Source organism: Aegilops tauschii, chromosome 2 (assembly GCF_002575655.3).
Source record: "Aegilops tauschii subsp. strangulata cultivar AL8/78 chromosome 2, Aet v6.0, whole genome shotgun sequence".
In the NCBI taxonomy this organism is placed as follows: Eukaryota; Viridiplantae; Streptophyta; class Magnoliopsida; order Poales; family Poaceae; genus Aegilops; species Aegilops tauschii.
The window spans coordinates 197,847,741-197,871,352 of NC_053036.3; the positions used below are offsets into that span (position 1 = coordinate 197,847,741).

The 23,612-nt window shown below is 51.5% G+C and overlaps 1 protein-coding gene across 1 annotated transcript; it reads left to right on the forward strand.

Moving 5' to 3' along the window:
- The first annotated feature begins 18,895 nt into the window (after positions 1–18,895).
- LOC109746738 (WAT1-related protein At5g64700) lies at positions 18,896–21,119 on the forward strand. Its single transcript, XM_020305841.4, has 7 exons — positions 18,896–19,227; positions 19,324–19,389; positions 19,491–19,607; positions 19,688–19,931; positions 20,010–20,168; positions 20,288–20,439; positions 20,671–21,119. The coding sequence occupies exons 1-7, from the start codon at positions 19,052–19,054 to the stop codon at positions 20,828–20,830; spliced, it is 1,074 nt and encodes a 357-aa protein (XP_020161430.1). The 5' UTR covers positions 18,896–19,051; the 3' UTR covers positions 20,831–21,119.
- The last annotated feature ends 2,493 nt before the right edge of the window (positions 21,120–23,612 follow it).

The following is a 23,612-nucleotide window of genomic DNA, read 5'->3' on the forward strand; positions in this document are numbered from 1 at the left end:
CATGCACCAGGCGCTTGGTCTCTTTTCTTCCTACACTAAGCGCCTATGTTGTTTAGTTGATTAGTGTCTTACGTTGAAAGCTGAGGCGCTTGGGTGCTTTCAAATTTATATTATATTATTACTTTTCCTCATAAGCATTTATCTAAGCGCCTACAATTGTAAATGCTCTTAGTGCTAGATCGGTCGGGTGCCCTATTTTGTGAGCGTGTTGTTATGGTTTTTGTTGATTAACCAGGCAACTCTATTCTATTTTTTAATGAATCGAGCCTAAGGGCTTTCAGGGACAACCTATAGAAAATTTGAGGGTTTTTTACAGTGCCCTGGTACTCCATAGATAGAGGTGGGAGTGCCAACAAAATCTCACAGTTGATTTAAGAGGGCACTTTAGACTTTTTATCTCCTTGGTATAATGTTGACATATTTCCGTGATACAATTTCCTAATCCGATCAGCTAAAAAAACACACATCCGATCAAGCGCACACCCGCCGCCTCTGATCGTGCGCAATGATGGTTGCCGGCTTGCCACATCCTCACGGATGAGCCGTCCCAGGCCCTATCACGCACATGCATGAAAATTTGGCAACTTAGAGCAACTCCAACGGGCCGACCCAAACGGACAGTGATTTCATCCGCTTTTTGTCCGTTTGGGTCGGACGCCCGTCCGGCGTCCGCCCTGTTTTTGATATGGGTCGGCAGCGCGCCCAACGCGCCGACCCATATGTGCCGGCGTGGCCGGCTAGCCGCCCAATTTTACATGATTTGCATTCAACATATTTTCAAATGAAATGTAACAAGCCAAATAGTCTGGCCGCCCAAATAAATAGTATAGTTTTACAAGCCAAATACAAATAAAAATGTTTCACATAGTTTTGCAAACGAATAAAAGAAGATACATCTATTGGTTGCCAACATGATCCCACATATGCTCAACCAAATCATTTTGCAGTTGCACGTGAGTTTCCCAATCACGCATGTCTTCATGAAATTGAGTGAACTGCTCAAATGTTGCCGCTACTCCATGCTCAGGCACAACATTCTCACCCTGAAACTCAAAGCCTTGATCGTACAGACGTTCCGGGCGCTCGTCTTCTACGATCATATTGTGCATGATCACACAAGCAGTCATCACCTCCACAGTTTCTGCGTGCTCCAAGTATTAGTAGGATACCGAACGATGCCCCATCGAGATTGCAAAACACCAAAGGCACGCTCGACATCCTTTCTAGCACTCTCTTGCTCTTGGGCAAATCTTTTCCTTTTCTCTCCGACAGGGTTGGGTATTGTCTTGACAATAGTGGTCCACTGAGGATAGATACTGTCACCCAGATAGTACCCTTTGTCGTAGTAGTGGCCGTTCACAGTAAAGTTCACCGGTGGGCTGTGGCCTTCTGCAAGCCTAGCAAACACCGGCGAGCGCTGAAGCACGTTGATATCATTGTGTGATCCAGCCATGCCAAAGAAAGAGTGCCAGATCCAAAGATCTTGAGACGCCACGGCCTCTAGTATGACAGTGCAAGCCCTGACATGTCCCTTATACTTTCCTTGCCAAGCAGAAGGGCAGTTCTTCCACTCCCAGTGCATGCAGTCTATGCTGCCAAGCATCCTCGGGAAGCCCCTGCTGGCATTCATCGCCAACAAACGGGTTGTATCTTCAGCTGTCGGCTCTCTCAAGTACTCAGGGCTAAACACAGCAATAACAGCCTTGCGGAACTTATACAGGGACTCTAGGCATGTAGACTCGCTCATACGGACGTACTCGTCAATGAGATCACCGGGCACTCCGTATGCAAGCATTCGGATGGCGGCAGTGCATTTCTGATAAGAGGAGAAACCAATCTTGCCGACGGCATCCTCTTTGCACTCGAAGTAGTCATCATAGCCGACCACTCCCTCTCTAATACGGTTGAAAACATGCCTACTCATACGGAACCGGCGGCGGAATTTGTGATGTTTGAACAACGGGTTTGTTGTATCAAAATAGTCCTTCTAGAGAAGGAAATGCCCGCTCTCTCGGTTGTGATTCAACGCCGGAAGGTGGCCCGGAATGGAGCCACGGAACAACGGCCGCTGGCTGTTGAGGTGGTGATGGACCAACACGGCAGCCAATATCTCCTCCTCGTCGTCGGACGACGAATCATTGAAGTCGCAAAGGAAATTGTGGAAAAAGAACTCGTCGGCGGAGTCCATTTCGTACCTTGGCAAACTGTCGAACAGCTTGCGGGCGTCGACGTTGGAGACGGCCGGCGTGGCGAGCCGCGGCACCCACAGACAAGCTAGCTGCCCTGCCGACGTCCGACGAGTGTGACGGCGTCCGACGAGCGTGCCGGTCGGATGTGGCAGGGGCGGCGAGGCGGCTTCTTGGTCGCGGGCGGCTGTGCGGTTGGGGAAGCGGCGGTGGGAAGCAGTTTGCTCCCCGGCGGCAAAACGGCGGCGGAGGGCGACGGGGGGAGGGGCGGCGGCAGCTGGAAGAGTCGCCGGAAAAAAATGGGTGGCGGCGTCGGCGACGGAGGAGGCGGGAGGGTTGCTTGTTGGCCGCAGAGTAAGACGGGAGGTCAATGTGCCACAGACCAGCGGGCCCGGGGAGAGGAGTAGGTGAGCGCGCGCGCGTCCGTCGCGTGTCCGCGCCGACGCAAATCCGGCTCAAAAATGGGCCGGGAATGGGTCGCCCGCGGACGCGCATCCGTTTGAGTCAGCGCGTTGGGCCGCCTTTTGTGTCCGCGCCGATCCAAACGGACGGCCGCGGACGAAATGGGTCGCCCCATTGGAGTTGCTCTTAGCCGCTGGGCGCCGGCGATCCAGCCCTCGCTGGATCTGCGCACTGCATGCACCTCTGTTCCTAGCGTCGTCAAGCAATCAGTTTATGTTTCCAGTTCCAACAATCACATCTTTATCTAATCTAATAATAAAGCACGGATCGCTTCTTATCACCATAATTTCGTCCATTTTTCATCCGTCCATCCAATCTTCAAGCCATTATTTTTTAAATTTTTGTACTCAAGGTGGTACTAATTTTGTGCACAACCTCGTCTGAAATAATAATGAGTACGTCGCGCGCCTGGGCCTCACCCTTCCACGTCCTGACTACAGTGCGCCTGGGCCTCACCTTGCCACGGCCCGACTACAGTGGTGGCCCTGGCAAACGGTGAGAAGAGGCAGAAAAACAATTTCTCACTCAGAGGAACCTGGTCACTCAGGGGATTGGACGGTAGAGGACGCCGAGCTCCAAGGCTGCTCCCGGACGAGCTCCTGGCGAAGAAACACAGAGGCAGCGACGACTAGCACGGGCGCGCGCGGGGAGGAAAACGAATGGAGAGCGAGAGGCGGAGCGGTGAAGCATGGTCGTCCATGGCCGGCGGCTCTTGCCTGAAGAAAGAAAGACAGAGAGAGAATTCAGAGACTGGCAGTATACAGGTTAAGGGAAGAATAGAGAGACCAGTGAGGAGGAGAGGCAAGGGGCGAAGGGCGGCGGCGCTCGGTATGCAGCCGTTGTACGCCAACTCTTCCGCCAGGAAACGGCGGCGGCATCCCGGAGAGCGGCCACCGAGGTCCCCGAGGCATCTCCACGCCATCCGTCGTCATGGCCGCCGTCCGCCCAGCGTGGCAGAGCAGAAGTATTAGACGTGGACGGCAAGCGCGGCTGCCTGCATGTGCTCGCTATCGCTAGGGGAGCCTACTGGTCACTACATCGTCCTGTGCTGCTGCTATTTCTGGTTAGATCGAACTCCACAAATCAATCTTTTGATACGTGTGTTTGTATGCATCAGCCGCTGCTGAGTTGGTCATGTGCGCCACGCATATAGCCCGATCTGAAGTCACCGCAGTGCTCGCCGACATCACGGCTGCCAGTGCCAGTGCCCCTTGGTATGTGGCCATTGTGTTCCTGGGCAGCGGTGCTGTGGTGGAGCGGCTGATCGACAACATTGTGTGATGCGGCGCCACGCAAGCAAACTGCATGGGCGCTCGCCAACCTGCTGGCTAACCCACTGTTGTACTCGGCGGGCCGACTAGCCACACACAGTGCCCTACATCCTTCAGTTTATCTTCTCCTACAATTCTACCAGCCAAAGCGTCTCAAAAAGGCGATTGTTTTGGATTGTTAGCCATGCTGCACGTCGACTTTTGTGCCCTGCCTCCTTCAGTTTAGCATTAGATCTTGCCTGTTGAGCTGCCCCTACTGGTATAAGCCCCTTATTCAACACCAACATGTCCTTATTTCTCTGTTTATCTTGCTTTGCTCATTTTTATAGCTGCTCTGAGAATATTTGATATGTTGGATTTTAGCTTTTTTAATGAAATTAATCTCCAAATGTTTTAGGAAACCGTCAAATACTATTCCATGATTTCATAATTTTGATATTCCTAAAACCTATTATGATTTAGCAACTCTTCCGAAAAAGAGAATGTATGATGCCTATCTGAAGGGGATTAAAATTTTAACTTCATTTCAGATGATGAATATGATGGTATTTATGGTTCGCTATATAACTGAATGGAGAGAAATAGTCAAATGGATTGAAGTTGCTATTATTTTTTGAAGGGAAATTTTTTTATAACTTAGCAACTTAAATCCATTTAATATTTTTTTTCTCCGTCCAGTTATAGTTAATTGAAAGAAGAAAGTATTCTTTTGTCTATCCATGCTTATACTTCTTTATTTAAAAGCAAAATAGCTTGTATTACAGCAAACTCCTTCCTCATATTGATTGCGATAAAAGTAGCATGTATCTTATATGTGATGTCAAAATTCAGTTTTAGTAGCTGTAAATCTGTTCCAGAAGTTTTGCTTTGCTGAGAATACTCCAATAACTGGCTCACCTATAATTTTTTTGAGGCGGTGTCAGCAAGTTGAGAAGAATGACAATCAATGACACAGGTAAGGGACATGTAATTTTTTTCTTTCCGTTGCAATGCACGGGCAATTTTGCTAGTAATTACTAATAGTTGCATTTGACCGCATCGCGTTTTATCTCTTTTGAAATCTGATGTATTGATTTTGTTTTTGGGATGTGAAGAAGTCCTTTTCTATGCACCCCGTGAATCATGGCTCGGTCGCCAGCTTAATCGCCGCCTGCATGTTGATTTTATCCCTTAATTAGTAGAGAATTAACGATCTAATCCTAGATTACCAAATTACCCTCGAAGTGGTGGTACTCCCCAACTTTTAACTGTAGTATTCCAAGGCATCTATACTGGAGTGCCAAACAATCCTATCCATCAGATCAGAACAAATGGAGGGCTTATATTAGTTTGAGGGTACTGTCGTGGAATTGTCACGGCAGATGTCCTCAAGCTAGGACTTAGTCGTGGAGCCATCGCCGCTAGGAAGCTTGAAGGGGTTAACGGGACAAGGAACACGAGGGTTTATACTGGTTCGGCCCCTTACAGTGAAGGTAAATGCCTACGTCCAGTTGAGGTGGTATTGATTAGGGTTTCGATGACCAGGGAGCTTAACTGCTATGCCTGGCTCTCGATGAGATCTTTCTTGTCCCTAAACCGCTGCCGGGTCGTCCCTTTATATAGGGAGGCTGACGCCCAGCAGCTCTCAGAGTCCCGGCCGGCTCATAAAAGTGTCCGGCTCGGACTCTCAACTATCCTTGCCTTACACTACAAGTTCTACCATAACAATGATTGTAACTACGGGCCTTAAGCCATATCCGGGTCTTAAACCCATCTTTGGCCCACCGTCTTCAAGCTTGGCGCCAGGCTTCTGGCGATGACCATTATGAGTAACCCGGCCCCTTCTGGCGGGTGACTCTAAGGTCTATATCCTCAACATTAGGCCCCAGATTGATTTGAGCCGGCTCATGTCAATCTTCAATTCTTCGACAGAGAAAAAACTCCGGCTTACCATTGTGTGAAGGCCATAACCCGGCGTGACGTCATCCTCTGGACTTCGGGTAATCCACCGTGACGTCATCTTCCATTAAGTCCGTTGTTTACTCCACCAGATCCGCAACGGATCTTATCTTTACTGCCATCCCGAAAATCAAGGCGTTTCATGGGGAGATAACCACGTCGTGGTCTCCTCGTTTCTCGCGCCCACTTATGAGCTCGCCCTTATAAATAGCCCGGCCCGACGGGCCTTCAGCCACTCGTCTTCCTCCTCGCGCCACTGTTCCTCCGCTCGAACTCCGTTGCTGTCGCCGCCGCGGGTCTCCTCCTCCTCACCAACTCCGGCCGCTGCATCAACCTGTTGTGTCCAGAGAAAACGGCGGTGACCTCCGCGACTCACCAGCACCTGTAAGTTCTGACTGCCCCGTAGAACAGATCTGCAGTAGGTTCGTCCTGTTCTTCTGTGTTCTTCCGTGTTCTTCGCCGCCGCCCATGAGTTCTTGGTAGTTTTCCTTTTTACTGCCTCTTTTTGATCTTAGGATAGTATAGAACCAGTGCGGCGGCTGTTTAGTACTCATTTCAAAGGCGAGTAGACCTCTTTTTACTGCATAAAGGCCTCGTTCGAGCCCAAGAATGTCCCCTGCGTCTGTTTTTAGGTCTAGAAACTTTCCTTTTGACCAACCATTTTGATCCAAATTATTTACCGCAATGTGTGAAACCTGTTTTCACCACACTTAGTAAAAAACTGCACTCGTTGAGTCATGGCGGTTTACATTTCCGGTTGAAAGAAACCATGCGCCGTAGAACCTTCCGGCTCAAAGGAGACCATGCGCCATAGAATTTTCCGGCTCATCTGTGATAAGGCCGTAGACAATCGAATTACTCTCAATACCTCGGGCGGCTTAAATAACCCGACGCACTTAGATATATGTCATTAGTCCCCTCCATAAGCCGCCACTTTAACATTAAACTGTAAACTTCCTCCGACTTATAATTAAAGCGGACGTTTCCTTTTATCATAGGCTGCCGACTTTCACCATGCCTCCCAAAGCTCCTAAAGCCTCCATCACTTGCAATTGGATGAGGTCCAATGTCACCAACGAGACTTTAGCGGATTTTGTCAACTCAGGTTACCTGCCTAAGAAGGACGTCATGTCCTACCGTGCCCCTGACCCGTCAGAGGAGAGACCACAGCCAAAGGACGGGGAGGTAGTGATTTTTGCGGATCACATGAGCCGGGGCTTCGCACCGCCCGGCTCAAAGTTTTTTAGAGACGTGCTGAACTTCTTTGACCTGCGGCCACAAGATATAGGACCCAACTCGGTGTCCAACACATGAAATTTCCAAGTGTTCTGCGAGGTTTATCTTAGAGAGGAGCCCAGCCTGCTGCTCTTCAGAGAGCTCTTCTACCTGAACCGCCAGAACGAGTGCGCCAACGGGCCAAGTTTGGAAGTTGGCGGAATCTCCATTCAGCGACGGAGAGACTGTCTTTTCCCTTACACTGAGCTGCCGAGTCACCCAAAGGACTGGAACCTGACGTGGTTCTATTGCCAAGACACGTCACCGGCTGACGAGAGCCCGCTGCCCGGCTTTCGCCCTTCACGTCTGGAGCCGACTCACCCTCTGTCTGACAAGTTAACTCAGGCGGAACGCCAACCTCTTCTCCCCACCATCAACAAGATCAAGGCTCTCCTGGGCAATGGTCTCAACGGAATTGATCTGGTCCGGGTCTGGATCTCGTGGCGGGTGATCCCATTGAGCCGTCGCCCCGGCTTAATGTGCGAGTACACGGGCCGAAAAGATGACCCCCTGAGACACAGCCGCAACGATCTCCCTGAAGACGTTGCCGAGGACATGACCAAGGCTCTCTTGAACGAGAGCCTGGCAGACTGTGGGAGGACCGGGTTAGCCCCCTTCTGCAAGACCAACCCAGCCCCAGCGGTAAGCCGCTGATCTGAACATCTTATCTTCTTCTGTAAATAACCTTCATCTGAATCTTTAATAAATCATCATTGTATTTTTCAGGCTGATGACAAATTCTGAAAGGTCAAATATGACCATGAGGCGGCCAAGAAGGCCAGGAAGGCGAAGAAAGCCGCCAAGAAAGCTGCTCCCCGCAAGAAGGGAAGTAGGCCTATTGCTTCAGAGTTGATGCAATTAAGCGACAGCTCCGAGTCAGAGGTAACCCCTGAACCTGTAAGCTCTTGTTATATCTGCTATTTATTTCTGTCCGCCTTACCAATACTGTTCATCAACAGGATGACACCGGAGCAAGTAACCCGGTGGTTGAAGAGGTAATGTCACTTTCCTCCGACTCGGAGCCCTTGCCAAGGCTGAAAATCCGAAGGGTAACCCGGAAAGTAAGCTTTTCACATCCTTTAGCTTATCAAGACCCTCAATTTATTTTGAAGCGACAGGTTCATGAGAGCCGGCGTCACACCCGGACCAACAAGGACGCTGACCTCTCCTCCGGGTTACCTGACGCATCGAGGAAACGCCGAACTGAGGTTATCTCCAACTTGTACCCTTTTCATCCTTTGGCGGGTGTTATACGTCGACCGCTTAATTCTTCTGACTCAAATTATCAGGAGACTTCCCCCTCTTCTGGCGACTCATGCAGTCGAACCTGCCGGCTTTCAAGACCGTGCCCGGGTAATAATGATCATCTCATGTTGTACTTTGCCTTGACTTACACTTTTGTGCTTAACCTTTCTGTCTTTTCAGTGCCCAAGCAAAACTCAGCAAAAGGGCGAAGAAAAACAAGTCGGCCGATGAGCCGGACTTGCCTGAGCCGGAGGTAGCCTCTCAAGAACCGCCAGCTGCCTCTGCTCCTGAAGCCGCTGCTCCAACCAACAAGCCCATAGCAGAAGCTTCTGCTAACCCGGAGGCCTCCAGCTCTGCTCAACCAGCAGATGACCCAGATGTGGTAATCACCCGGACGGAATATGTTGAACCGGGGAGACCTACTGCGCTGGACAAGTGCTCCGCTAAGGAGGAGTTGTTAGGGCGCCACCGGGCCAATCTGGACCTCACCGACTATGGCAATCTGAGCATCGGAGAGATCATCTCCGGCTATATCAGCCAGGTGCACAAGAGCCGGGACGTAGAGATTGCCATCGTGAACCAGATTCAGCAGAAGTCTGAGGTATCACTCTTTTGTCTTCTTACTTACTGCATATTTACCTTTACCATGCTAGCCCCCAAGTCGACGACTTATGAGTGAATATGTTGTAGACTTAAGTTCCGGCTTACTTCCATGAACCAGTAATGTGTAGATAGGAACGTTCGATATGCATTAGCCCCCAAGTGCCAAGTGTCTTTGCTTGGAAAAACGCTTGGGACTTTAAATTTGCATAGTAACTATTCATGCTATAACCCGAAAATTATGCAGGCTGCTGGCAAGAAGTTTGAAGCTGACATCGCCGATCTCAAGACCCGTCTGAAGACACAAGAAACTGAGACCCGGAAAGCAAACGCCAAATTTGTGTCCAGTATTGTTGCGCAAGAAAAACTGAAGACGGACTTTGATGCTGAACGGAGAGCCTGGGCCGAAGAGAAGGCTACTCTGGTGAACCGGGCCGAAAAGGCGGAGACGGCTCTGTCAGAGAAGACCGCCGAACTCTCCGGCTTAAAGCGCCAAGTGTCAAGATGGTTGCCGCAATCTTCGGTAAGTCATTTCACCGGCTTTCATCAAGTTTAGGATCTTTATATCTCATAACTCATCCTTATCGGCGGCTTATCGTATTCTGTTAAACAGGTCCCAGAAGCGCCAACCTCAACCAAAGCGTGGTAACCAAGTTAAAAGCCGTGTACACCCTGGTGGAGCAACTCTACACCGGGTCACAGTGTGCTTTGGCTGTGGTGGCCCTATCCAATGAGGTGCCGACTCACCTGGCAGAAGTCCTTCGCCGGCTCGCCGTTCTTCCTCAACGTATCCAAGAACTGCGACGGGCCTCTGCAAGAGCCGGAGCTATCGTCGCGCTGAGCCGGGCCAAGGCATTCCTTCCAGAGTTAGACCCGGCGGACATCGCCCTCGGCTATCCCAGTTTGAAGGAAGACGGCACCGCCTTCGACCAAAGGGACTTTGCAGCCTGCGTGAAGATCGTGCGCCCGGTGGCCACTCTCATTGGAAACGACACAGATCTGACCAAGTACCAGCTGGGTTACAATGCGGAAAATCAGAGGATCCCCACTCCGCGTTATGAAGCTGTCAGTTTAGTCCCGCCAGCTCGTCAGCACACCTTCGCCCCGGAGATTGACCCGGCCGGGTTAATTGACGAGGAAGCTCAATTCGAAGCTCTGAGCGGCATCGACTGGAAGTCATCAACTTTCCAGGTCTTGGGAACAGCCGGAGGAGCGGAGGGGGATGAGCCGGAGACTTCAACCCAGCAAGCATCGTAACGCTGCAGGCGGCTTATTAAACAATGCTTCACCCTTTTGGACTCGATGAGTCTTGTAATAGAGTAGGACCAACATTTTAACTTTGCCGTGCCATCGTGCACGTGTTGAATGCTGAAGTCCCTTGAAGGTGTCTCCTTTATATTTCTCCGGGTCATAATCGATCATTCATTTTCCTTAAGCTCAAAAAGTTGCCCTTAACTATCCTGCATAGAAGGACAAATCACAAGTCTCTAGGCGGCTTACCGCACTGAGAAGCATAGTTTTAAACATATAACCCGGAATATGAATCAAAAAAGACTGGTCCTCAGTGATGTCCTTGATATAACCGTAACAACACACTTACCAGCCTGCAAGCACACTTCCGGCTTAGATAACCCGGGCAATAAGGTTGGTACCTCAATTCCGGTTTACCAGTCTTAATGACGCCGGTTGTATTCGATTAGCACTGTAAATCAAAGTTAAGCCGGCAAAGTGAAACCCGGCCGTACACACGTTGAAATAATCAGAAGAAACTCGCTATAAATCAGAAAAACTTAGGGGCTTCCAGTTCGAATACGACCAGAGACCCGTCCCAAAGGGGTTATGCTAGGATTCGAATACGATCATATAGCCCCCAGTGGGTGTGGCGATGCCAATCAAAAGGGTATCGACAGCTATGTTCTCTTTGGTTCGAATACGACCCATGTTTGAACAGGAAGCCCCCAAGTGACTTTAAGAATTGTTTAACGATGCTGATTCGAATACGATCCACGTCGGTTCCCAAAGGGGTTAAACTGTGATTCAAATATGATCAAAGAAAACTCCCCAATGAGCTCGGCTCTTTGCCAATCAAATGGGTATCGACAACTATGTTCTCTTTGGTTCGAATACGACCCATGTTTGAACAGGAAGCCCCCAAGTGACCTTATTACCTACGGCCAGATTCGAATACGATCATAAGCCGGATCCTCCTTCAAGTTATCGTGTAATCTTGCAATGAAAACAACACGTGCACATTTGGAGGAGAAAAAAGGACAGAGGTCCTACTTTATTGCTTATCATAATATATACATGGCTTAGAGAAATATGTACATTATGAGAGCCGGTGGCTCAAGTGTAGTAAGGCCGAAGCTGAGCTATGTTCCACGGCCGACGGGTCTCTTCCTCCGACTTACGTGAATCTTTGTGCTCCCGAATGTCAATGAGGTAATATGACCCGTTGTGCAAATTCTTGCTGACCACAAAGGGCCCTTCCCAAGGTGGAGATAACTTGTGCGCATCGGTTTGATCTTGGATGAGCCGGAGCACGAGATCGCCTTCCTGGAAGACCCGGGATTTAACCCGGCGACTATGATAACCGCGCAGGTCTTGTTGGTAAATCGCTGAGCGAGCTGCTGCCACATCACGCTGTTCGTCCAACAAGTCAAGAGCATCTTGGCGCGTCTGTTCATTATCCGCCTCAACATAAGCCGCCACTCGAGGCGAGTCATGACGGATGTCACTGGGGAGGACTGCTTCTGCCCCATAAACCATGAAGAAAGGCGTGAAACCTGTAGACCTGTTAGGAGTAGTGTTGATGCTCCATAACACGGAGGGCAACTCCTCCACCCAACAACCCGGCGTCCGTTGCAAAGGGACCAAAAGCCGGGGCTTGATGCCCTTCAGAATCTCCTGATTAGCTCTCTCAGCTTGACCATTGGATTGAGGATGAGCCACTGATGAAACATCAAGCCGAATATGCTCTCGTTGACAAAACTCCTCCATAGCGCCTTTGGATAGATTGGTACCATTGTCAGTTATAATGCTGTGTGGAAAGCCAAAGCGAAAGATCACCTTTTTCATAAACTGAACTGCCGTGGCTGCATCACACTTGCTAACTGGCTCTGCTTCCACCCACTTGGTAAGTTTGTCAACTGCCACCAAGAGGTGGGTCTTCTTATCCTTGGATCTTTTAAAAGGCCCAACCATATCAAGCCCCCAGACCGCAAAGGGCCAAGTAATTGGGATCATCCTCAGCTCCTGAGCCGGCACATGAGCCCGTCGCGAGAACCTTTGGCAACCATCACATTTACTGACCAAGTCCTCCGCATCAGCATGAGCCGTCAGCCAATAAAAACCATGACGAAAAGCCTTGGCCACAAGAGACTTTGAGCCGGCGTGATGGCCACAATCCCCTTCATGAATCTCACGCAAGATCTCTTGACCTTCCTAAGGGGAGACACAACGCAGGAACGCTCCCGTAACACTGCGGCGATGCAACTCACCATTGATAACAATCATTGACTTAGACCGCCGGGTTATTTGTCTGGCCAAAGTTTCATCCTCAGGCAAACCTCCCCGGGTCATGTAAGCCAGATAGGGCATTGTCCAGTCCGGTATGATGTGGAGAGCAGCCACCAGTCGTGCCTCCGGGTCAGGGACAGCCAAGTCTTCCTCTGTAGGCAACTTAACAGAAGGGTTATACAGGACGTCCAGGAAAGTATTAGGCGGCACCGGTTTTCGCTGAGAGCCCAGCCGGCTTAGAGCATCAGCCGCCTCATTCTTCCTGCGATCGATGTGCTCTACTTGGTAACCCTGAAAGTGCCCAGCAATGGCATCAACTTCGCGGCGATAAGCCGCCATGAGAGGGTTCTTGGAGTCCCACTTTCCTGATACTTGTTGAGCCACCAAGTCTGAGTCGCCGAAGCACCTTACCCGGCTCAAGCTCATCTCCTTAGCCATCCGAAGACCGTGGAGCAAGGCCTCGTACTCAGCCGCATTGTTAGTGCAAGGAAACATCAACTGTAGCACATAATGGAACTTGTCACCTTTAGGGGAAGCCAACACGACTCCAGCCCCTGAGCCCTCCAACTGCCTGGACCCATCAAAGTGAATAGTCCAATATGTGTTATCCGGCTTTTGCTTAGGCACTTGTGACTCTGTCCAATCATTAATGAAATCCACCAAGGCCTGAGATTTAACGGCAGTGCGTGGTACGTATTTCAGACCATGAGGTCCGAGCTCAATGGCCCACTTAGCCACTCTTCCTGTGGCCTCTCTGTTTGAATGATATCACCAAGAGGGGCAGAACTGACCACAGTGATGGGATGACCCTGGAAATAATGCTTAAGCTTCCGGCTCGCCATGAACACACCATAAACAAGCTTCTGCCAATGTGGATACCGCTGTTTGGACTCGATGAGCACTTCGCTGACATAACAAACCGGTCATTGAACCGGATGCTCCTTACCCTCCTCCTTGCGCTCCACCACCACAGCCACACTGACGGCTCGTGTGTTAGCCGCCACATATAGTAACAAAGGCTCCTTATCAACCGGAGCAGCAAGGACTGGGGGCTCTGCCAGCTGCCTCTTCAAATCCTCAAAAGCAGTATTAGCTGCATCATTCCAGACAAAGTCATCAGTTTTCTTCATCAACTGATACAACGGCATGGCCTTCTCACCCAAACGGCTTATAAACCGGCTTAAAGCAGCAATGCGACCCGCCAAGCGCTGGACGTCATTTATACATGCCGGCTTAGCCAGGGAGGTGATGGCCTTGATCTTCTCCGGGTTAGCTTCAATGCCTCTGTTAGAAACCAAGAAACCCAAGAGTTTGCCTGCAGGAACACCAAAAACACACTTGGACGGGTTAAGCATCATCTTGTAGACCCGGAGATTATCAAAGGTCTCCTTCAAATCATCTATCAAGGTTTCCTCCTTCATGGATTTAACCACAATATCTTCCACATAAGCATGAACATTGCGCCCAATCTGGTTATGAAGACAGTTCTGCACACAACGCTGATAAGTCGCCTGTGCACACTTGAGTCCAAAGGGCATGGACACATAGCAGAAGGCTCCAAAGGGAGTGATGAACGTCGTCTTCTCCTGGTCCTTAACTGCCATTTTAATCTGATGATATCCAGAATAAGCATCCAAGAAACTCAGGCGCTCACAACCCGCCGTAGCATCAATAATTTGATCAATACGGGGAAGGGCGAAAGGATCAGCCGGACACGCCTTGTTCAAGTCCGTGTAGTCCACACACATCCGGCAGGTGCCGTTCTTCTTGAGTAAGAGCACCGGGTTAGCCAACCATTCTGGGTGAAATACTTCAACAATAAACCCGGCCGCCAAGAGCCGGGCCACCTCTTCACCAATAGCTTTCCGCCTCTCTTCATTAAACCGCCGAAGGAACTGCCTGACCGGCTTAAATTTCGGATCAACATTGAGAGTGTGCTCAGCGAGTTCTCTAGGTACACCTGGCATGTCAGACGGCTTCCATGCAAAAATGTCCCTATTCTCACGGATGAACTCGATGAGCGCGCTTTCCTATTTTGGATCCAGATTGGCACTGATGCTAAACTGCTGACATGAATCTCCTGGGACGAAATTAACAAGTTTAGTCTCATCAGCCAACTTAAATTTCATTGCCGGCTCTTGCTCTGTAGTCGGCTTTTTCAGAGAGGTCATATCTGTTGGATCAATATTGTCTTTGTAAAACTTCAACTCCTCTGTTGCACAAACAGATTCTGCATAAGCTGCATCGCCTTCCTCACACTCCAGGGCCACCTTCCGGCTGCCGTGAACCGTAATGGTCCCATTATGACCCGGCATCTTGAGCTATAAGTACACGTAACACGGCCGTGCCATGAATTTGGCGTAAGCCGGCCGCCCAAATATGGCATGGTACGGACTTCTTATCTTGACCACCTCAAAGGTCAATTTTTCCACCCTGTAGTTGTGCTCATCTCCAAAGGCCACTTCCAACTCGATCTTGCCGACTGGATAAGCCGACTTACCAGGTACCACACCATGGAAAATAGTGTTTGACTGGCTGAGGTTCTTATCAATCAACCCCATACGACGAAACGTCTCATAATAGAGGATATTGATGCTGCTGCCTCCATCCATGAGCACCTTAGTGAACTTATATCCTCCCACATGAGGAGCCACCACCAAGGCCAAGTGACCCGGATTATCCACCCGGGGAGGGTGATCCTCCCTACTCCACACTATAGGCTGCTCAGACCATCGTAAATAGCATGGAACCGCCGGCTCAACAGCATTCACAGCCCTCTTATGAAGCTTCTGATCTCGTTTACACAGACTAGTGGTGAATACATGATACTGTCCACCGCTGAGCTGCTTTGGATTGGTCTGATAACCCCCCTGCTGCTGTTGATGACCCTGGCCAGACTGTTGATTAAAGCCCCCTTGACCGTTCTGAGGATTAGAGTTTGAGCCGCCGCCCGGGCCATGAAAGCCGCCGGCGCCTGAGCCACCGCCCGGGCCATTGTAATTCTTAAAGGCCTTCATGATTGCACAATCCTTCCATAGATGGGTAGCCGGCTTCTCTCCAGAACCATGCCTTGGACAAGGCTCATTCAACAGCTGCTCCAGCGTCGGGCCTGACCCGCCGGCTCGGGGAGGGGGCCTCCCCTTGCGTCGCTGGTTATTACCCTGTGAGCTGGCGTTGGCTACGAACTCTAGGCTGCCATCGGCCTTGCGCTTGCCACCTCCTTGGTTTCCCGGGTTATGCTGAGGACCCTTGCCATTGCCGTTCTTCTTTCCCTTCCCTGTCCTTTCATCAGTGGGTCCTTGGTACCATCAGAATCGGCGTACTTGACAAGAGCCGCCATCAGTGTACCCATGTCATTGCAGTCGCGCTTAAGCCGCCCGAGTTTCATCTTCAGGGGCACGAAACGACAGTTCTGTTCCAACATTAAGACTGCAGAGCCGGAATCCATCTTATCAGAGGAATGTATTATCTCCTTAACCCGGCGAACCCAATGTGTCGTAAACTCACCCTCCTGCTGCTTACAGTTAGTCAAATCCACAATTGACATAGACTGCCTACAGGTATCTTTGAAATTTTGGATGAACCGGGCCTTCAGCTCAGCCCAAGACCCGATGGAATTCGGTGGTAGCCCTTTCAACCAAGTGCGGGCAGTCCCATCTAACATCATGGTGAAGTACTTGGCCATCGCCGCTTCACTGACCTCCAGCAGTTCCATGGCCATCTCATAACTCTCGATCCAGGCTGCGGGTTGTAAGTCAGCCGTGTAATTAAGCACCTTCCTAGGGCCTTTGAAGTCCTTGGGTAGACGTTCATTGCGGATAGCTGGCACTAAACAAGGGACACCCCCAGTCCTGGTAGGGATACTCACGTCGACGGAAGTCGTCGGATAAGCCGGGCGAGTCTGGTAAGCCGTCAGCTGAGGCACCTGCTCCGCCTCTTGCCGCGCTCTGTCTTGGTCTGCTGCGTGAAAGGCTCCGTTATGAGCCGGGCCATGGCCACGGGGCCGGTCATGGCGTCGGACGTTACTTGAGCCGGTCGCTGAGACCATGTGTCTGCTGTAACTCGGGCTCCGGCCTGGACGAGGGGTCGAGTGGATCCTGTCCCGGCTGTAGGAGTACGCCTCTTGCTGCGCCAGTGCTGTCTGAAGGAGTTCCCTGACCCGGCGGGTTTCAATGGCCGTCGGAGAGTGGCCGTCAATTGGGAGAGCCGCCAGCCGTGCTGCCGCAGCGACCATGTTCTCCAGCGGGTTAGCATAATGACCCAGTGGTATTGGCACATACTGAGGCGGGGCAGGGTGCACCTGGGGAGGCCCCATCACTTGTGGCTGAATAGGGGTCCCAGACCCGGGCACTATGACCCCTGGCGGGTTACTAGACCCTGCACCTGGCGTGTTGAAAAGGTTTCGAGGATCGTAAACCGGAGGGAGTCGAGATTGGGCCTTTTGATGCCTCCTTCTCATGACCTCATTGGACGCGTTCTGATCCATCGTGAGCCGGAAGGACTGCGCCTGGATCAACTGAGTTTGGGCGTCGAGAGCCGCCCTCTCCGCAGCCATCCTGATCCCTTCTGCTGCCAGATCCTCCTTAGCTTTCACTAGATCCAACTTTAACTGTGCCACCTCCGCATCATGCTGAGCTTGATCCGCCGGGTCAACCGCGGTGGTCAACAGGGCCGTCATCTTGTCCGTGAGATCCATCAGCACCTGAGCCGGCGAGGGCACCGGGTTTCCCGCTCCTGCAACAGGGTTCTGAACGGGCTGCGCACCGGCCATGAAGATTCCAACCCGGCTTGGCGGCTCAAACGGGTCCGGAATACTGTCACCATCGGAACAACCCATGAGCCTGCCATCTTGAAGTTGATACAATGAGTTTGACTCATCGGTGGACGACTCGCCTTCAGAGCCGGCGGCCGTCTCATCACCAGATCCAGATCTATCAGAGAGCCCTCCATGGATACATCCCACAAAAGCATGCCTTAAGGCAGGCAGGGTCCGAGCGGGTCGTGCACGCTGAGCCGTCTCGATGAGATCGGCGCAGAGATCCGCTCAGGGCCCGGCTCACCAATCTTGCCAATGAAAACATGAATTCCGTCGAAGGGGACCCGGTACCCGTACTCAATTGAGCCGGCGTCGGGGCCCCAGTTTGCATCGTCGATGTAGAGCTTGCCGCGACGACTCTTGGTCATCCGGCCCACAGCGTATCCCTTGAGCCCTTCGAAGCTGCCCTTCAAGAACTCAAATCCACCGTGCGCTGGCCCCACGGTGGGCGCCAACTGTCGTGGAATTGTCACGGCAGATGTCCTCAAGCTAGGACTTAGTCGTGGAGCCATCGCCGCTAGGAAGCTTGAAGGGGTTAACGGGACAAGGAACACGAGGGTTTATACTGGTTCGGCCCCTTACAGTGAAGGTAAATGCCTACGTCCAGTTGAGGTGGTATTGATTAGGGTTTCGATGACCAGGGAGCTTAACTGCTATGCCTGGCTCTCGATGAGATCTTTTTTGTCCCTAAACCGCTGCCGGGTCGTCCCTTTATATAGGGAGGCTGACGCCCAGCAGCTCTCAGAGTCCCGACCGGCTCATAAAAGTGTCCGGCTCGGACTCTCAACTATCCTTGCCTTACACTACAAGTTCTACCATAACAATGATTGCAACTACGGGCCTTAAGCCATATCCGGGTCTTAAACCCATCTTTGGCCCACCGTCTTCAAGCTTGGCGCCAGGCTTCTGGCGATGACCATTATGAGTAACCCGGCCCCTTCTGGCGGGTGACTCTAAGGTCTATTTCCTCAACAGGTACCATAATAAAACAACTAAAAAAATTACTCTAACAATGACCATGAACATGAAGGTCTATATGGTAGGTCCACCCCTATAGACCAGTAGAGAAGCTGGGAAATATCTGTCCTGAGCAATGCTAAGAAAAAGCATCAATGAATTCAGTACCCTTTTCTCTTCTTAAATCAGTTTATCTGGAAATTTTAAAGTATTTCGCAATGGTGCACGCTGATCATTCATCTGAATAAATGGAATCAGGATCAGGAGATAAGGAAGCTTCTCAGTAACCCTAAACAAAGCTCAACTTACAGACGCTTTATCCAAAAAATCGCCATGCTGCCGATCCAAGTCGCAATTTATTCATCCGTGGCCCGCGCACTACTCGTCCTTTCCGTTGCATCACCATCACCAATTAGAATGCATCCTTTTGCTCCTAAAAACATCTTCCTGTCGTCCCAAAAGCCTATCCTGCCATGTTAACCTGAGCCATGCACATAAATGAACTGGGATCAACTTTTCTTTCCCTAAAAATTGCACATAAACCTGATCGCTACCATACCTGAAATCGTTGCCCTCCATGAACATGCCGAGAACTTGCATGCTTTCCCCTTGCATGTCACTTCAGCAGAGTATCTTCAGTCTTCAGAGTTCACACAGACCGACCAGCCGCTTTGCCATCACACCACTCGTACTGTGTATATAAGGAGGTGAGCTCGGTGACAGACAGACAGACACAACGGAAGTGAAGCATCAGTCGTTAGGTCCAGCTACTACTACACACCATGGGCAACGGCAAGGTGTACGCGACGATCGTGCTCATCAGGCTGATCTACGCCGGCATGCACATATTCACCAAGGCGGCGTTCGAGGAGGGCACCAGCACCACCGTCTTCGTCTTCTACCGGCACGCCGTCGCCGCCATCTTCTTGGCGCCTTTCGCCTTCTTCCTCGAGATCAGGTAGCCGAATAGACATGACATGCGGGTTTGTTCAGTCATCGTGAGGTCGATGAGGTCAACTGCATCGCTTAACCCTCCCGTGTTCTCTGATTTCAGGCAGGGGTCGGCGCCACCGCTGACGTTCAGACTCTCCGTCAAGATCTTTGCCCACGCCTTCTATGGGTATGCGCCGACGGTTACGACGACATCTAGATCACTGAAACTCCACTTTGTTGCTTGCTTGCTAGATTTGCTTATGGTTGGTTCTTGTGTCACTCACTCAGGATGGCTGGAACGATAAACCTGTATAGCATTGGCCTGAATTATGCTTCGGCAACCTCTTCGTCGGCCATCTTCAACATCGTCCCCGTGGTTGCATTCATCCTGGCCGTCATGTTCAGGTAAGAAACTGGAAAGGTGAAATTCTTTTAGTGCGATTTTCTTGTTTATTTATCAACAAGTGGGTTCATATATACTGTAGGATGGAGACTCTGAAGTTGAAGAGCGTCCACGGCATGGCCAAGGCCTCGGGGATACTTCTGTGCATCGGAGGCGTGGTCGCGCTGGCGCTGTACCAAGGCCCCCAGCTCAAGTCCTTGAACCACCACCCGCTCCTGCACAGCACCGGCACGGCCGTGCACGCGCGCCCGGAGAAGAACTGGGCGCTCGGCATCTTCCTCATGACCGCGTCGGTCGTGATATGGGCCCTGTGGACAGTACAGCAGGTAATACAAACTATTGCCCTGCTCCAGCTGCCTCGTGGAAGTGTACTCGTCGCTGACATTGTGTCTGTTGTTTGGCAGGGCCCCCTGTTGCTGGAGTACCCATCCAAGCTTCTCAACACGACGCTCCAGTGCACCTTCGCCAGCGTCCAGTCGTTCGTCATCGCCCTCGTCATGGAGAGGGACTTCTCGCGGTGGAAGCTCGCCGGCGGCATGAGCCTCTTCGCGGTGCTCTTCACGGTAACCATGCACAGTGTTCAACTAGCTTTGTAATGTAGGAGTAGTAGTGTCCTGCACCTGCTGGCTATCTATTTCTTGCCATGACTAAAAGCGCGCGGCGTGGGTCCCTTGTGTTTCAGGGCATTGTTGTGGCGGCGATCTCGTACTACCTGCAGATCTGGGTGATCGAGAAGAAAGGCCCGGTGTTCCTGTCCATGTCCATGCCGCTCAGCCTCGTCTTCACCATGGTGATCGCCTCCTTCCTCCTGGGAGAAGACGTGGGCCTGGGAAGGTACGTACGTACCTAAGAACCATCATCACATAACCAAAATTTGTCTGATTCTTCTTTTGATTCGTGCACCGCATCGCAAAGTAGTAAAAGAGTCCGTGTCACGAGCCACGACCCCGACCGAGCACCGGACACCTTCGCTTTCACAGATGCGAATCCAAATGCGTTGCACTTGCATATCTAATCATGTACAGTATGTATGTATGCATGACCTGTCCTGTCGCTTGGGTGCAGCATTATCGGTGGCGCGCTCCTCGTTGCCGGTCTCTATGCCGTGCTCTGGGGCAAGGGGCGGGAGGAGCGAGGGGCGGCGGTGGAGGCCGCTCTGCCGCAGAGGGGGGCGGGGGAATCAAAGGAGAGCGAGATCGTCTCCGACGCGACGGCCAAAGTTTGATGCCCACCTGGCCTCCCCTGGGTGCGCTTTGTAGTGGACCTCGAACATCTTATCTACAGTACGACTGGTGTTTTATGCCACGACGACGATGATGCTTGCTCTTCTTCAGAGTTCGGAATCATTTACGTCAGTAATTTGTCATGTGTACGAGTAGTTCTTGCAATGTTGCTAGTGTATCATCGGAAAAGGGATCACCGGCAAGATGCACGGTAGATGTCAAGTTATAATGGAATCTAGAAGAATTCATTAACATGCTACTAATGGGACTGTCCAGTATGAGTTTACCATGCAGAATTTTTGCTGATTAACCAGTTCGTCATCCAACAATTCTTTTCCCAGTATAATTACTGAGTCGCTATATTTAACTTTCGAGTGGAATGTTTTGCTTCCCCCGGTCGTAAGAAGCAGACTCCATCTAATATTCGTGTCAACTCAAATCTCAGCTCTGAATCAACATATTCATCTGCCTCCTCAATCTTTGGGTGTTGCTCATCATGCTTTGTACCTGCTCGATGCTACATGTTAAGTTTAGAAAAGAACACTATCGGAAAAAAACTTCTCACACTCCATCTAAGGCCTGTGCAATTTTGTGGTGTCGGTTTGTGTTAACAGCGCCAATCGAAAAAGTTTTGTTCATGTGGATGAGAGAGAGTGAGGAAAGAAGGGGGAGGCTATAAGGGCATCTTCAACGGCGACCCGTAAATTTCCTCTCGCATCCGTCCATGGACAGGTGAGGATCAGTCTGCGGACACGGATGCGGGAGGCAACCATCCAACGCTGCTCGCATACATTTCAAATACTTTTTCAACAAACCGGACGAAACTCATGCAAACACAACTGATTTCATATAAACCGAAGGAAATTCATTACATTTTAGACATATTTTAACTAAATAGCTAAAACTGCGTGCACATCCGGCCGCATGGAGCTTCACTCCCATGACACAGATACACTACACTAGTCTACGGCCGGCCGCGGCGGATCCCATGTCTTCCCCATGTCCGGCAGACCGCTCGTCGGACTACCGTGAGCCCTGAAGGTATATTCTTTCCCCGTATCTTCTCTATGTCCAGCTGCACCACTCATCATCAGAGTGGCAAAGGGGGTGCCTCAACCGAAGGGGATTGGGGGCTCCGCATCCGTGAAGCCCAGGTGGGGTTCGACGATGGTCCTCGCTGAACCGGGCAAGACACCGGTTGTGTACGCCGGCGTCACCTCGGTGGTGCCCTTCATGGGACCCAAGCGGCGGCTGATGAGGATATAGACCTGGGGTAGGGTAATAGGCCTGACCTATACGTCCTACCTAAGGTCCCTGTCCTAGAAGCAAAGAGGTTCAAAGAGTAAAAAGAGGGGACCCAAGGAAGGTGTCGAGTGCAATCCACTCGACCTACCATTCACTCGGAAACTCCCTCTATTTAGGTCACTCGATCACTAAACCACTCGACGTGCAGAAGACCTAAAGCCACTCCGCGCAGCAACGGTCGGACATTTACCCTTAGACTTAATAGTCATTTATAGCACTTTACTACGGACGTTACCTGTAACGCTCCTTCTTTATGAACATTGAACCCTGTGTAACGGAGGGGAGCTGGGGTCCTGGCGCACTCTATATAAGCCACACCCCTCCTCTGGGACAAGGGTTCGCACCCCCTGTAACACACACGCATATAATCCAGTCGACCGCCTCCGGGCTCCGAGACGTAGGGTTGTTACTTCCTCCGAGAAGGGCATGAACTCGTAAAACTCGTGCATACAGCTTCTCCATAGCTAGGATCTTGCCTCTACATCCCTACCCCCCTATTCTACTGTCAGACTTAGAACCACGACAGTTGGCGCCCACCGTGGGGCAGGTGTTTTAGCGACTTGTTGGAGAAGTTGCAATTTTTCCGATCCCCATCAGCATGGTTTCAGGCGGAGGATTGGCCGAGGGCCGCGAGATCCATTTCGGCGCGCTCGTGTTCGTCGCCGACGACTCCGCTTGGCTCCAAGAAGCTCCACTCGACGTCGAGGCGCTCCCCGTCCGCGGGGCAAAGCACTTTCACGCGTGCGTCCGCGGCGTCCTCCTGCGGCAGTCGTCGACCTAGTATCGGTCGGCTCCGGTGGCGTCCTCGCTCCCTGTTGCCCGCCGGCACAAGCGTTCCGGTTGGTCGAGGCTCCAGCGGTGGGTGAGGCACGCGGTGGCTCGCCAGACGGCCACCCCCCAAGTCGCGGCAATCGAGCCCGACGAAACTCTCTACGGCCTGGTCGACTGGCCCGGTTGAGACTGCGTCCGAGTGCGACAGCAGTGACCCCGCGGCGGAAGTCCAGATGGTCAACGGACCGCGCAGTCCTCCTGGCTTCCCCCGCGACGACGGTGGTGATGGCGGAGGCGATCCGTCGCGTGCCCACGATGAGTACCGCCACGAGCCCCTCTTTTCGCAGCAGAGGGAAGAGCTTTGCCGCCGTAACATGGATGCACTTCACACTCCTATCGTTGGAGAAACCCCTGAGGCCCGGGCCTTGGAGGAGGTGCGCCTGGCCAATTTGGCTGAGCGCACTCGACTGGAGAATCTCCAACACGCACTCGACGAGCGTGCTCCACAGCGAGTTCCTGAATCCAGTCGACGACAACTCTTTCCGCCTCCAACCCAGGTATACCGAACTCCGATCCAGAATCTCGCGGCTGCTGCCCGAATAGCAGAGTCGATTCAGCTTTCCCAGTCGGAGGCTCGTAGGGGTTTGATGCAGATCCGGGCTTTGCTCCGGGCGGCGAGGGAGCAGAACACAGCAGTGTCACAGTCTC